This window comes from Tachypleus tridentatus, chromosome 9 (genome assembly GCF_004210375.1).
Source record: "Tachypleus tridentatus isolate NWPU-2018 chromosome 9, ASM421037v1, whole genome shotgun sequence".
NCBI lineage: Eukaryota > Metazoa > Arthropoda > Merostomata > Xiphosura > Limulidae > Tachypleus > Tachypleus tridentatus.
The window spans coordinates 102967301-102980772 of NC_134833.1; the positions used below are offsets into that span (position 1 = coordinate 102967301).

General features: G+C 33.3%; 1 protein-coding gene across 3 annotated transcripts in view; it reads left to right on the top strand.

The window, feature by feature from the left end:
* Positions 1-2065: 2065 nt before the first annotated feature.
* LOC143225923 (putative ATP-dependent RNA helicase DDX17) overlaps positions 2066-13472 on the top strand; it is a 30210-nt gene continuing 18803 nt past the window's right edge. For 2 of the 3 annotated variants that reach the window (XR_013014199.1, XM_076456168.1), the window contains exons 1-4: positions 2066-2285; positions 10300-10540; positions 11132-11228; positions 12605-12738. Coding sequence is in view for 2 of the 3 variants with exons in the window: in XM_076456168.1 (XP_076312283.1) it covers positions 2254-2285; positions 10300-10540; positions 11132-11228; positions 12605-12738 (504 nt within the window). In the remaining variant the exon portion in view is untranslated. Of the gene's footprint in view, positions 2286-3933; positions 4010-10299; positions 10541-11131; positions 11229-12604; positions 12739-13472 lie in introns of all 3 variants that reach the window. The other variant, XM_076456169.1, reaches the window with a different exon arrangement.

Sequence of the window (13472 nt, forward strand, 5' to 3'; positions counted from 1 at the left end):
ATCACTGCCCTGTAATTTATGATCTTTGTATATGAGTGATTGCTAATTTATCTGTCAGAAAAACCATTCGTATTAACAAATATTGTTCAGCAGTGTCAATCCCAGCTTTGTATTGTTCATTGATGGTCTGGAATGGAGCTAGAGCTGTAGTACTCTAGCTGTTAAGAATCTGAGAGTCGTTTAGAGACCTCCCAAATTCGTTTCAGAATCACCACACACCAGTCTATATGAATAGTCCTCAGCTATTCTCACTTTAATTAAACAAAGATCACTCCTCAAAGGCAAAGGTTGATCCATTAGTCTAGGAAGTCCAGATATCAATAGATCTTTCTGAATCTAAGTTATCGGCTGATCAATGATGGAAAACTTCACAACATGATCAAAGTCTTATGTCCAGAAGAAGATTTATCCTCCATTTAGCATATTCTTCGTTCATCTGTCTCTCTCCAGAAGTAAGTTCTCTCTCGTGGTCATGAATACTTTTACTTTAAGATTAAAGTATTCTTTCAGTTACATTCATTCCTTTAAACTCGTTCAACAGCAAGAGATCAGGCAAAAGAATAAGCACATTAATACAACAATAAAATCCACAATAACTTAGGTCCAAAATTTGACCATGTCGCCAAAATTTCTCCTTCCTATCTACTTGAGGTATACTCAGATAAACTGATTTCCCTGCAAGAATCAGATAGATCCATTTAATAATGGAAGGATTAAGAAGGAAATTTACAAAATAATCTGAATTGTAAAAGCAAATGAGCTTTAAGGTATGTATGAGTTTTTCGTTTGTTTGTAATTAAGCACAAAGTTACACAATGGGCTACGTGTGGTTTGCCTACCACGGATATCGAAATTCAATTTTTAATATTGTAAGTCTTGAGACGTATTGCCGTGCCACGGGGGAGTGCGTGTATAATAAATAAGATGACTGGACATATGTCATGTAAAGTTAAAGCATCTTTATTAGAGCCAAAACAAAACAATGTGTATACTTGAATTATATAAATAGGATATAGCATCTATTGGATTAATGAATCAATCAACATATTTCTTTCTTACGAAATAGACCTCTCTAAAACTAAACACTTGAATAACCAGGTAGCACTGAACAAGTACAGAAGCTTCGTTCTTGCAAAAAACCTCGTATCCTTTCTTTGGCAATAGCGGTAACACATGACTTATCACTCTTTCATGGCATAAAGACATCATTATATCACTTGTCCAATGGCAAAACATTGCAATCGTTAAGTCATTATAACGTGATAAGTTTCTACAACATCTCAATGGTCAGAGTAGATACTATCTGCTATCCAGAACAGCAGATGCATAAAGGCAAAAAGAATAAAGCAATTTGAAGATTTTTTAGACCATGCGCTTGTGCCAAGATGGTTTCCACTTAACTTACTGACCTAATTTCTCGGTCTCTCAGAAGTCATTACTATTTTTAATCTTTAATTATCCACATAAAACGCTTTACCATAGTACTTACTGGCCGCAACTAATTTGATGTCCGTAAAAATAATAATTAATGTTATTATCTCAATTATTGTTTTACATACCTATTACTTTGTTACGAGTATAACCGACAAAAAAGCGGTTTTAATTTGTTTGTGAATAAAATACTGAAAAGAAGCACACTTTGTTAACTCTATAAAAACACTTTGACATTAGTAAAGAAGAATTCGAAATGTGTATTGAGCTTAATGCTTGAACAAGTTGAAATATTAAATAAAGTAGAAAAATATTTTAAAATATGGGAGAATTTAGAGCTTTTCCCTTCCTCTAATTTCCTAGAAAGTAGTACTTGTAACCAGCGTAGCGTTATCTTTATTCTCAGACCAGGCTTAAAATGACGTCAATTTGCTGTAGTAATACATTATTTTGATCTGTACACGTGCAAGAGATCCAATTAATTTACATTTTACCAAAATAGATTGTTCATTAACCAATTTTTAATATTTAATAAAGAATTTAAGCTTCAAAAATAAAGTAATTTAATACTTTATTATTCTATATATTATTACCCTTTTTATACGTTATTTTTGATCTATTTTATAAAGCGAGTGAATGCTAATGAATTGGGTTTGTTATGTGTTTACCGCAATTGCTTCAGCGGTCTTTGTGTTGAAGAAGACAGGAAGATAACGTTGTTTTATTTTAGTCAAGGTTTGTGACGCTGTAGTGTGAATTGTAGTTGAAATTAAAATTTAATTCCTAAGAACTGAATTTTGTCCTTCTTCAACAGAAAGATCAATGTCATTCAGAGGTAGATCTGGAGATAGGGGGTAAGTAGTATGGAAGATTTTAGTAATAACATGTTGGATGTAAAATGAATGTAAGAAGAATGTTTTTTTATATATTACTATTATATTTATGTTATAATAAAACTAATATGTATCCTACAACAATGTATTCTATGTATAATAGCTGAAGTAAGTCACTAAATGAGGAATATGTTGGAGCCTTGGTTGTAACTTGATATGATTTGCAGTGGTAGTAGTACTAAGAGGTTTTAAGACGTGGCACTAATACTAGGAAAATCGATCCGTTGCGCAACCATATTCAACCTTTTCATTTGTGCGTAGTAAAATATTCTTTCAGTAGTTTATTTTATTTAATAAAATCTTGCAACTAAATAAAATAAAACCATATCAATTTTGAAAGTTACTAAAACAAACAAAATATATTCACTCGCTATTATAATTATCTACTACAATTGTAAAGTCTAAAGAAGAATATCACAAAACCCCCATTGCCTCGGTTCAGTCAGTCAGTATCTTATATTTATAAAGATAAGGCACAAAGTCCTTAGACTAAAAAATATCGGATGATTTAATCTATCACCTTCATTTCTCATTTTCAATCATTTTAGTAAAAAATGCTTTCACATGTTTTGTGAAGAGTAACATTGAAAAAAAGATGTGAAAGTATTGTCCAAGAAAAGATGAAATATAATTTTCGGTATATCTCATTATATTGTAAATTGCGTTTTTACTCTGAAGAAATATTAATCAATGTGTAAAATCTGGTTTCAAAGGATGGAACATATAAATTAAATATGGGTTACAGTTAGTTTTGTTAATGTTGTGTATTACAGAATAATACTTTTACACATACTTTAATAGTGGTACATTAGATGCTTAGGATAAACAAAACAGTTTGTGTTCTCAAGTGTTTGTTTGTTTTTTACTTAAGACTCAGTGGCAGTATCCATTACTTGTTACTGTCACAAAGAATTGACTTTTATCAGTTTAAAATTTGCTATTTAATTTTGATTTATATAGTTTTAATCTGAGGTTTTTAATAATTATAATTAATATATATTTGTGTATTATAACCCAGTTTTTTTAGTAATCTGTGTAAAATAATACTTTTCCCAGTTTTACTCCAAGTTCTATGATGAAATGTTACTGATTTTGTGGAATGTGGTACACTTAAGTGAATGAATGAGCCATACAGGTTTTTAAGCTGAAAAATTATATTGCAAAAAGTAAAGAAAAATTAAAATTGTTTAAATACAGTCAATAATGATGTTTGATATAGCAAAATATATTTTTAAATACTCAAAGGAAATGTGATTAGGTACCTGGTATTAAAAGTAAATACTGCACGTGTTGCTGATATAAGTCTGTTAAGCTTTAGAATCTGAAATGTGCATGTGTTTATGCCTACAATACAAACTTTATCTGATAATAGGGAATTTTTTTGCAATACTGATAATAGTCTTTACTACATTTTCCTTTTTTGTTTTAAACAAATTAAGGAACTTGGTGTACACATATACTATTGTCTACAGTTTAAGGTTGGGATTGTGTTGTCATTTTTAGTAGCCTGTATAGTTACTTAAGTTTTATGATTAATTACAGAATTTTTATTATTAGATATTAACTCATAGCTGATTTACCTGTTTCTGTGTTTCCTCACTCATTCAAGGCTCACCCATTAGGACTTCCAAGAATGTTTTACAGGTTTTGCTGATTTGTACGAAGTTGTCCAAATGTTTTGGGAGGTAAATGTAGAAGGACCTTTTTTTCCATTTATTTCTCATTGTCTTAGTCTTCTACTCATGCATAATGAACTACTGTAAAAAAATTGGTATTGAAAAGTCTTGTATGTCCATGCTCTTGAAATCTAATTTTTTTTGGTCTTCATTATATTGGAGTTCATATTCTCAAGGGTAGTTGTAAATGCTATTTTTGCTTTCCATAAGGTCTAGATGGTTTTAGTGTGTATAAACTGCATTCTTATTGTTTTTTGAATACAGTTCTGACTTGATGCTGTTAACATGCCTATTTTTGGAGAGAATTTTGACAGAAGGGGCTGTATCACTAATTGTTGCTTTATTTTTACTGTTTATCGATTTTGGTGTATACGTTGTCAAGGAGGATGTTAGTGATCTGTTTCTTTCTCCATACTATTTTCAATACTGCAAATCTTCATTATTATGGAAAGTTGGCATTTACCTTTTGAAACTGGTTTTTACATGATTGAGGTGATTTGGTTTATTGTATAGGTATCTGATAGTACCTGGAGGTTTTTCTGGAAATCTGTGTTGTGAGTTTTGTAGAATTGTCACATTTTGTGAAAAGTATCAGGAAATTGTTACAAACAAACTTTTGGGGTTTGTTATATATGTTTAGTGATATTAGTCTGATAGACTGTTCAGTGTTTCAATGTATGATAATGTTAGAATAAATTAACTTTATTAAAAGTATAATATTGGCCTATTTCCCTTTTTTTCTCTTAAAATGAGATTGTAAAATAAATTATTAATATGGTATGAAATATTAAAATTATTTCCTTTAATTACTTCAATTACCCTAAGTATCTTATAACAATGATTTTGCTGCTATAAAGCTGCAGCTGTTTGTAAATGGATTATTGCTTTTTTTTTTAATCATTATTGACCTCGGTGAATTTGGAATGTGAATTTTGTTAAAGATAAATATATTACTTATTTCTTCAATCAGTTAAATGTGAAGAAGATATTTCATAGTATTTTTGTTGGGTTATTTAAGATTTTGTACTTTAATAAATTGCTAGTTTAATGGTGTAAATACAACTAGGCTTAAAGTGACAACATTGGGATCTCATCTGTCACTATCCAGAAGCAAAAGAACAGAAAACAAGGAGCTTAACATTGATCTGGTAAATGACATGTATATAAAAATTATAAGTTTCTTTTGTTTTGGGGAGCAAAAGAATTAAGTAATGCTTTGAGAAGTTTGGAATTTTACAGCATCATGGCCTTCCAAGACACTGAACTTCATACCACATGCATTCCAAAGACACGGGTAACTTGCAGTTCAACAAGACAGTAGCAACTACTATAAACAGCATGACAATTTTCAGTGGAAAAATCACCATTACAATGTCCAAAGTCACACATACAAATCCAAATTACATTGTATACATGGAAGGTGATATCATATTGTGCTAAAGATATGAGGTTCCTGGCAACACATTTACTTAATTAGTGGTTGAATATAACACAAAACACTTCATGAAGTAGATAAAAAGGAACTTGTAAAAAGTTGTAGAGCCATGACACAATGTGGAATGAATTCTTTAGTAATGCTTGTTCCACAGCTTTCATTCTGGCACTTTCATAAAACTATCACAGGAGCTTAGAAACATGGTAGTGTTAGTCATTAATGCAGATAAGTTAACCAGTGTGACCACAATTATGTGCAGGAGAGACATGGACTATAACAGTTACTACCTAAGCTTCACCTGCATGCATATATGGAAGCTGTCTTTTAACTTGATAAGATACATAAAATGACAAGTGCATCTAATAGCTCCATTTCCAGATAGGGCCACTTGAGTTGGATTCCTGTATAAGGTGAAGGGACCTTCCAGACCAGGTTCTGTAATTTCAGTTTACCTTCTAAAGGATCTGAACATTCATCCACGAGTTTGTCATGAGTGGGATTGTTGACAGATCTCTCTGTGCCTCCACCATAGTTGTTTGGCCTTGAATTCCTGTAGATGGGCAACCTTTGGGTGGCCCCGTCCCCAGGGTCAATCAACTGATTCGCTTTGGCTAGGATCAACCAAGTATCAGTGTGGACATTGTGTGTGATGCTGATGTTTGGATGTAGTACTTGCAAAACCCTGGTGTTGCTGAAGTGTTCTTGTTTGGCATTTCAGTGCATCCCCTCATAGGGGCTTGGTGGTGGGTGGGGACAGTGGGCACTGAATAATTACATTATTATGGATACCCTTATTTGTGAACAAAATATAAAAATGAAAAACAGATTATTGGGAAATGATCACATATGGATCACATATGTACACATTCTGTTGTACAGTTATCAAAGTCATACTCAACACATCAGTTTGGCATTTTGCATTCATTGTCTGAGAAATCTTTAGGGCAGATGTCTCCCTTTTTCATTCAAAAGGATTAGAGGGGCTTACTGGCTCTCCCAAGTTAGTAAGGAAGCTGTGCTCAGGAGACATTGATGGAAACTTTTTCACCACAACACACCAAACTCCTCCTCAATTCAAAGAGTATTTGGAATATACCCTTCCTCACAAGAAGTTATTGTTGATAGGTGTCAAAGAACATTCCTGAGTCAAATCCTTGCTGGTTTCTGCAGCCAAGGAGTTTCTGTAGTGCACCTAATCTTCACTCACAAAGACAGAATTATGATGCCCCTTAATGTTCTGATTTTGTAGTTTACATCACCACATCCACCTGACATAGTCAAGGCAGGTTATCTGAACTGTAAGAGATGGCCATATATTCCCAATCCACTCGGATGTTTCCAGTATCATTGGTTTGGTCAGCTTAATAGGATATCATGTCATTGGTTCTTTTAACATGTGCTCATTGTGGTGCAAAGACCATGATGCCTATGAGTGTGAACTGGAACCACAATGTGTTAACTATAGTGATTTGCACCCCTGTTACTCTAGTTATTGTTTTAAGTGGATGAAGGAGAAAGAGGTTCAATGTTTTAAGACAGTGAGCAGTAACTCCTACACAGAGGCTCAGAAGTTATCTCCCATTCCATCTCAGTTGGAGTGTAGACAGATCTCTGTGCATCCAAAATAGATGTTTGCTAAACACCTGAAGAGCCTTTTGCCCTGCATGGTTAAAGGAGTTGATGAGTCCACATCTGCTCCCATCTCTGTCCCTGCCACTCTTTCTGGTGGCTGTCTGGGTCTGCTTCCTATAACTTTTGGTTTGGGTGTTTCTTCAGGTCCATCTTCTTCCAATCCTGAGATGCAAAATAATTATTCATCTGCACCCTCATTTGCTGAAATCTGCATATAGATAGAGACCTGCCTACTTGACTCATGGCAGGATCCATAGATCTTTGTCCAATAAAGAAAAAATATGGTTGAAAACAGAAGGGTTCCTTGCTTCATTCTCTTTCACATAAATAAAAATGGCCTTATTGATACAGTGAAACTGTTGAGGTTTTCATTAAATACAGATAGCATTAAGGATTTTATTGATTCTTATTCTGAGTGTCTCCTAACAGGACATGTTTTTGAAACCTGCTGATGCAGTTGCCTTTCAGTAGTTTTTGTACAGAAATGACAGGTTGTGTTGTAGACGAGTGCATGGAGGGGTGGCATTCGTAGTTGATAAGCATGTGTCCACCCTGTCTCTACCACTCAAAATACCTTTAGAGGCTGTAGCCATCCCTGTTTCTTTTTTTGGGTCATACCATTGCTATTTGTTCTCTCTACCTGTCTCCCAAAGAAACTTATGATCAGTTGGACCTTGATGCTCTCCTTAAGCAGTTGCTGTTTCCCTTTTTAGTCCTGGAAGAATTTAATTGGCATAACCCTCTCTGGGGTATTGCTGATATTGGTGGGGAGGGGTCATTCCATAGAGCATATGCTCTTGGATCACAACCTTTTTCTCTTCAATACTGGTTTTTATACTTATTTTCATGCATCTAGTTAGTCTTTTACTGCTGTTGATCTCTCTATATGCTCTCCTTCCCTTTTTTCTTACTTTTCTTGGAGGATTGACTTATCCCATGATCCAGCAATCATTTTTCTATCATTTTGAGAGAGACTGCCATCCAGCACACATGTCTCGGTGGAAGTTGGATCAGGTCAACTGGTCTTCTTTCACTGCTTTTTCAGAACTTGATCCTGGAAGCTATGGATAGATGACTGTGTGGCATGAATGAATTCAATCAAACAACCTCCTCCACCTGCTAGCATGGATTTCAACGACAGCTTTCTGGACCACCTGATTTGACTTGAATTCTTAATTAGGGAATCCTTTTTCAGGCGACATCTTGTTTCTGTTGTGAGTTTTCTTTTTGATCTTGAGAAAGCTTGTGATACTACATGTAGATATGGCATTTTGTGAGACCTCCATTTGTATGGGTTGTGTGGCCATTTGCCTGTTTTTATTTTTAAAAAAAAGTTCATGGACCAGTGATTCCAAGTTTGTGTGGGTTTGACACTTTCCCATTTTTTTCCACAGGAATTTGGAATCCTTCATGGCTGTGTGTTGAGTATCACACTTTTTATTACAAATATTAATGCCATTACTGGACAACTCCTCCCTACAGTTGCAAACAGAGTATATGTCGATGACTTCCACATCTTTTGTTAGTTGTTGAGCATGAGGTTCATTGAGCAGTAACTCCAGATTGCTCTCAAACATTTATTGAAGTGGACCTCAGCAAATGGTTTGATCTCTTTTTTTCACTAATAGGGTATTCACCTCAGTCCCAAGCTTCATCTTGGTGAAGTTGTGTTTCTTGTAATCCCTGAGGCAAAGGTCTTGAGACTTCTGTTTTACCATAAACTGGCTTTTATTCCACACACCAAGCAGCTATGTGTTATGTATAAGGCTACTGGCTATCCTATGTGTCCTCTCTTCTACTTTTTGGTGAGCATGTTGATGTTCTATGCTGAATATCTATTATGCCCACATTCAGTTGAAACTGGACTATGAGTCTGGTCTATGGCTCTGCCAGAATTTCAGCCTTGAAGATGTTGGTTTCTATTTCCCAACTGGGGCTTTGTCTCTGCACAGGGGTTTTGTGCACTTCTCCAATCTGTAGTTAGTACACTAAGTCTCATGAACCTCCCAAAATCTCTGACATTTGCAACTGTCTCTACTGTATGCTTCAAAACTTTGATCCTTATTCTAGCTTTCCACCTGGGGTAGTTTTCATTCCTCTGTTGGATATGCTCTTCCAGAATAAATGGTCTACCATTGTTCTTTTTTGCCTTCGTATTCAAGCACACAGTTGGCTGAGTTGGGTCTGTTCTTGGATGACATTGCTCTCTCCACAGGTCAGCTCATCCCATGTTGTTATCATTGCCATGCTTATTCCATACATAGACTATAGCCCTGTATTTAAGGCTCAGCTCCTCGGTAGTTGGTAGTTGACTTGGAGTGAGCAACATGATAATAAGCTTTTCCAGATAAAACCTTCTGTTGGATTTTGGCAATTCTGTTTCCTTAAGGAATGGAATGAGGAAGTTGTCCTAACTAGGCTATGCATTGGTCAGTTTTTTAACTCATCATTTTCTTTTATCTTGGACTGATGCACCAATGTGTGACACTCGGTATTTTACTGTTGTGCTGTTGTTATGACCATGAGTGACAGCACCATTTTAGACATATTTTTACAATGGGTTTACCCCTAATGCTGGACAGTGTCATTGGCAATGGTGACACAGTCCACCTTACAAATATTTTTAATTTTTAAGAACCTCTGACCTTTAAGTTTTTGTTTTAACTTAATTTTCCTTTGCACTTTATAATAATTTCACCAGTTGTTTGGCACAGATAGTCTTGTTGCTTTGCACCAGATAAGGTGAAGTATACAGTACAGAAGCCAAATTGTTGAAGTTAGTGTTGAAATATTAATGTAGTTTGACAACAAGTAGCATTCCTGAAATATGTACTAAAGTCTGTATCAAGTGCTTACCATAGCAGAAACTCTAGCAAAGCAAAAGTTGAAATCAAGATGCAAAAAATCTGAGCAAATGGTGCAGAAGCACAGGAATAATGGTCACTTCTGGCAAAACCACAGTCATGTCTTGTGATGAAAGCTCTGTGTGTTGGAAAAGAATTATGAACTTGAATTTTAGGAGTGATGGGTTATATAATTTCAAAATCTAAGAACAAATTTGTTTTTGCATTTTATTTTTAACATAAGTGGCCTTTAGTCACTCTGTTTGTGACAGTAGAATCACAGAGCTAGTATTTGTAGTAAGATGTTTTAAGTATATCAGAACTGCCCATTTCAACATAATAAACATTAAATAACAGCAAGATGTATTTAAACATTTTAATTTTTTTAGTATGTCAAGAGGTAGAAGTGGTCCACAAATGAGAGACAACAGTATGACCCGTGGAAGTCGAGGAAGAGGTGGAGGGTTTGGGAGCCGGGGAGGAAGAGGTGGAATGATACAGAAAAGTAATGGTTTTAAGGGAAAGCAACCAGGTGATAGGCTAAGGAAGCCAAAGTGGGATCTGAGTAAACTGATGCCATTCCAAAAAAATTTTTACATGGAGCATCCAGCTGTAACATCTAGACCACAAGTAAATTTGTTTTTACATAATTTACCATACTTCCTGAAACATGATTTTGGCTTGAACATTTTACTTTTATGCTCTGGCAACCGTTACAGAAACTCAAGATTAACTGACAAGATTAGTGGTTAAAGTAATGTTAACTGTTGCATTTACAGTAAATTATTCAGGATATTGAGATTAATAAATATTTAGATTTAAAAGGAAATATCAGTAGTGTTACAATAAAAAATTTTGTTAGTGGTTTTATGAACTATCTAGTTAAGTTAGCTCGAATTGTATGTGACAATCATACATTATAAGTGACTCTTCAATTATAATACATCTAGATTATTCTTTCATTACAGGAAAATCAACTGTATGCTTAATAAAGATTTCATTAAAAATATTGTTAAATTTTCTGCTGTTATTTTCATATCATATCATGATAATTAAATCCTACATTTAAATAGTATTTTCTATCTGTAGTTAGAAACTCAATCTTCCTCCTGTTAAAGTTGTACAGTAATGGTGATTTTTCTAATCTTCAGTAAATGGATATTGAGAAATGAGCTAAAAATATTTTAATATGGATATTTTCTAATTTTTGGATTTTCACAGCATGAAATGGAAATGTTTAGAAGAATGCACAAAATCACAGTTCGTGGTCGCAGCGTTCCATCACATGTTCAGGAATTTCATGAATGCAACTTTCCAGGTAAGTAACTGAACCTGTTCTTTGTGGTTATTTATTTGTGTATATTAGCACATTTTATTTTTAAGTGTTGGTAATTTTAGTACTATTTTACCTTAGTGTAGATCCCCCCCCTGTTGATCTCCTAGTTATTTTGGAGACAAACTTGGTATGTAAGGATAAAAAAAAGATCTTAAAACATTTTAAACAGATTTGTGCAAATTGACTACTTGTGTACAAATTCAGGGGGAAATTTATAATGGTGAAACTTTGTGATCCACATAATTAGTAGTAATATTTCACAATTACTATAAAAGAAATAAATTTTAAAAGAATGGCTGCTGCTCTGAAGTTTCCAAAACTTAAACTTGTGTGTAAATATATTTTTACCCTTGAGTATTTAAATTAGTCTGACATATTTCTAAGTTGAATGTCGTGTTGGGTAAAAGCAGCTGAGTGATAGTCAAACCATAAAGGAAAACTACAAGTTTGACAAAAAAAAAAAAAAAGTAGGTTTGCTGAGGTGAAATTTGTGGTTGAATTTAATGAAAGACTAAATCTGTTATTGCTAGGTGTTAAGATTAATCTTCAACAAAGAGAGATCTTAATTTTCATTGCTTTGGGAAATAAATGCAAAATTAATGGGTACCTCTCAGAAGCTTTAGATTTTTGAAGTCAGTTAAGATTTTCTGTAAAAAAAAGTTTAGTTAATGTCATAAACAGTCTGCTTGAGTGAAAAATGTTTTAATAAGAGTTAAGTAGAACTTTCTGAAACTTCCATTTTCGAATCTGGATCATTTCATCATTGATATTAACATTAAGTAGCTAAATATACTTCATTGTTCTCTTTATTTTAAGTTATAAAGGGCTTCACAACTTCACATTTTTAGCTAAGAAGACATCAGTTTTCCTAATTTTCTAAAAATCTTTTCTCTCAGCTGTGAAGGAAGCTTAATACACTACAGTTAATACTTAAAAAGTACCATTAATTCATGAATAGGTTAAAGTTTGCCATCAGAACAATCCAGTTTTAGCTCAAATGTCAGAATATGATCTTCAACATCTTGCCTGTACAAAAATTCATCTTATTGTAAAATTTTGCATTTTTATGTAGCATACGAGAGGACAGTAAAAAACATGAGTATTATTATAATATTAAAATAACTATTGTGACTCACTAAAAGGTTTTAAGAATGTTGCTTTTATTTTGTGTATTTAATTATTCACCATGGGTTAATCTTGTACAAAAAAAGTTGCTCGTTTTCAATGTTACTTTCCTTCTACATTTCTGTCTTTCAAATGATACAAAATTTAAACTGTAAGCTTGAATATAAATCAACTTAATTTAGTTTAACAGTTGAGAAGTATTGTTTAATGTAATCACTGTGCTTATATTACAGATTATGTAATTGCTGCAATTAAGCAACAGAATTACATAAAGCCAACATCAATTCAGAGTCAGGGCTGGCCAATAGGTCTAAGTGGGAGAGATATGGTAGGCATTGCTCAGACTGGGTCAGGCAAAACACTTGCTGTAAGTATAATGTATCTAATAATTGCTTCTTTTTTTAAAACTGTTTTATATGCAACAGCAACAAACAAAATCCAGTGTTTGATGCTTGGTATGATTTAGATTATAAAATTAAACATTCTTGGCAATGTTGCTGATTTAATTATGTTTAGGGGAACATGCTAAATTAAATTTTAAGATGTCACAGGGAAAATATTTTAATATCTTTAAGTTCATTTTAAAAACTTTACTCTGATGTTTTTACAGATCTTGTTTTGTGTGTTTTAAAAATATCTTGCTTTCAGGTTCCTTATTTGAGATTGTGGTATTTATAAAAAATAGATATACAGAACTTAATATTTTGGGTATTTGAGAGTAAATGAGTCTTGTACATGGTATGTTATATTAACATAATCTTTGAGAAATAAATAGTTAAGTTATAAACCACATTGTCAGAATGTAATAGTTGGCTAGAAAAATTACTAAAAAGCTAATGGATAAGAAATTGAAGCTTTTCTTTTCAGCAATCTAGAACTGACTGGATTTAAATTAGTGTGAAAAATAGTTAATAGGTTTATGTACTTAAAAGAGAACTAGTGGTTGATGTACAGTTTGTGTGGCTATTTTTTGTTTTCTTGAAAAATTATATACACTATTTTGAAAAACAAATATCGATTACCTAGTATGTTTTTTTAACTACCAGCTGTTATTTGAGTTCGAAGTACATAAAATTTTGATTCTGCAATTTAATTAAGATT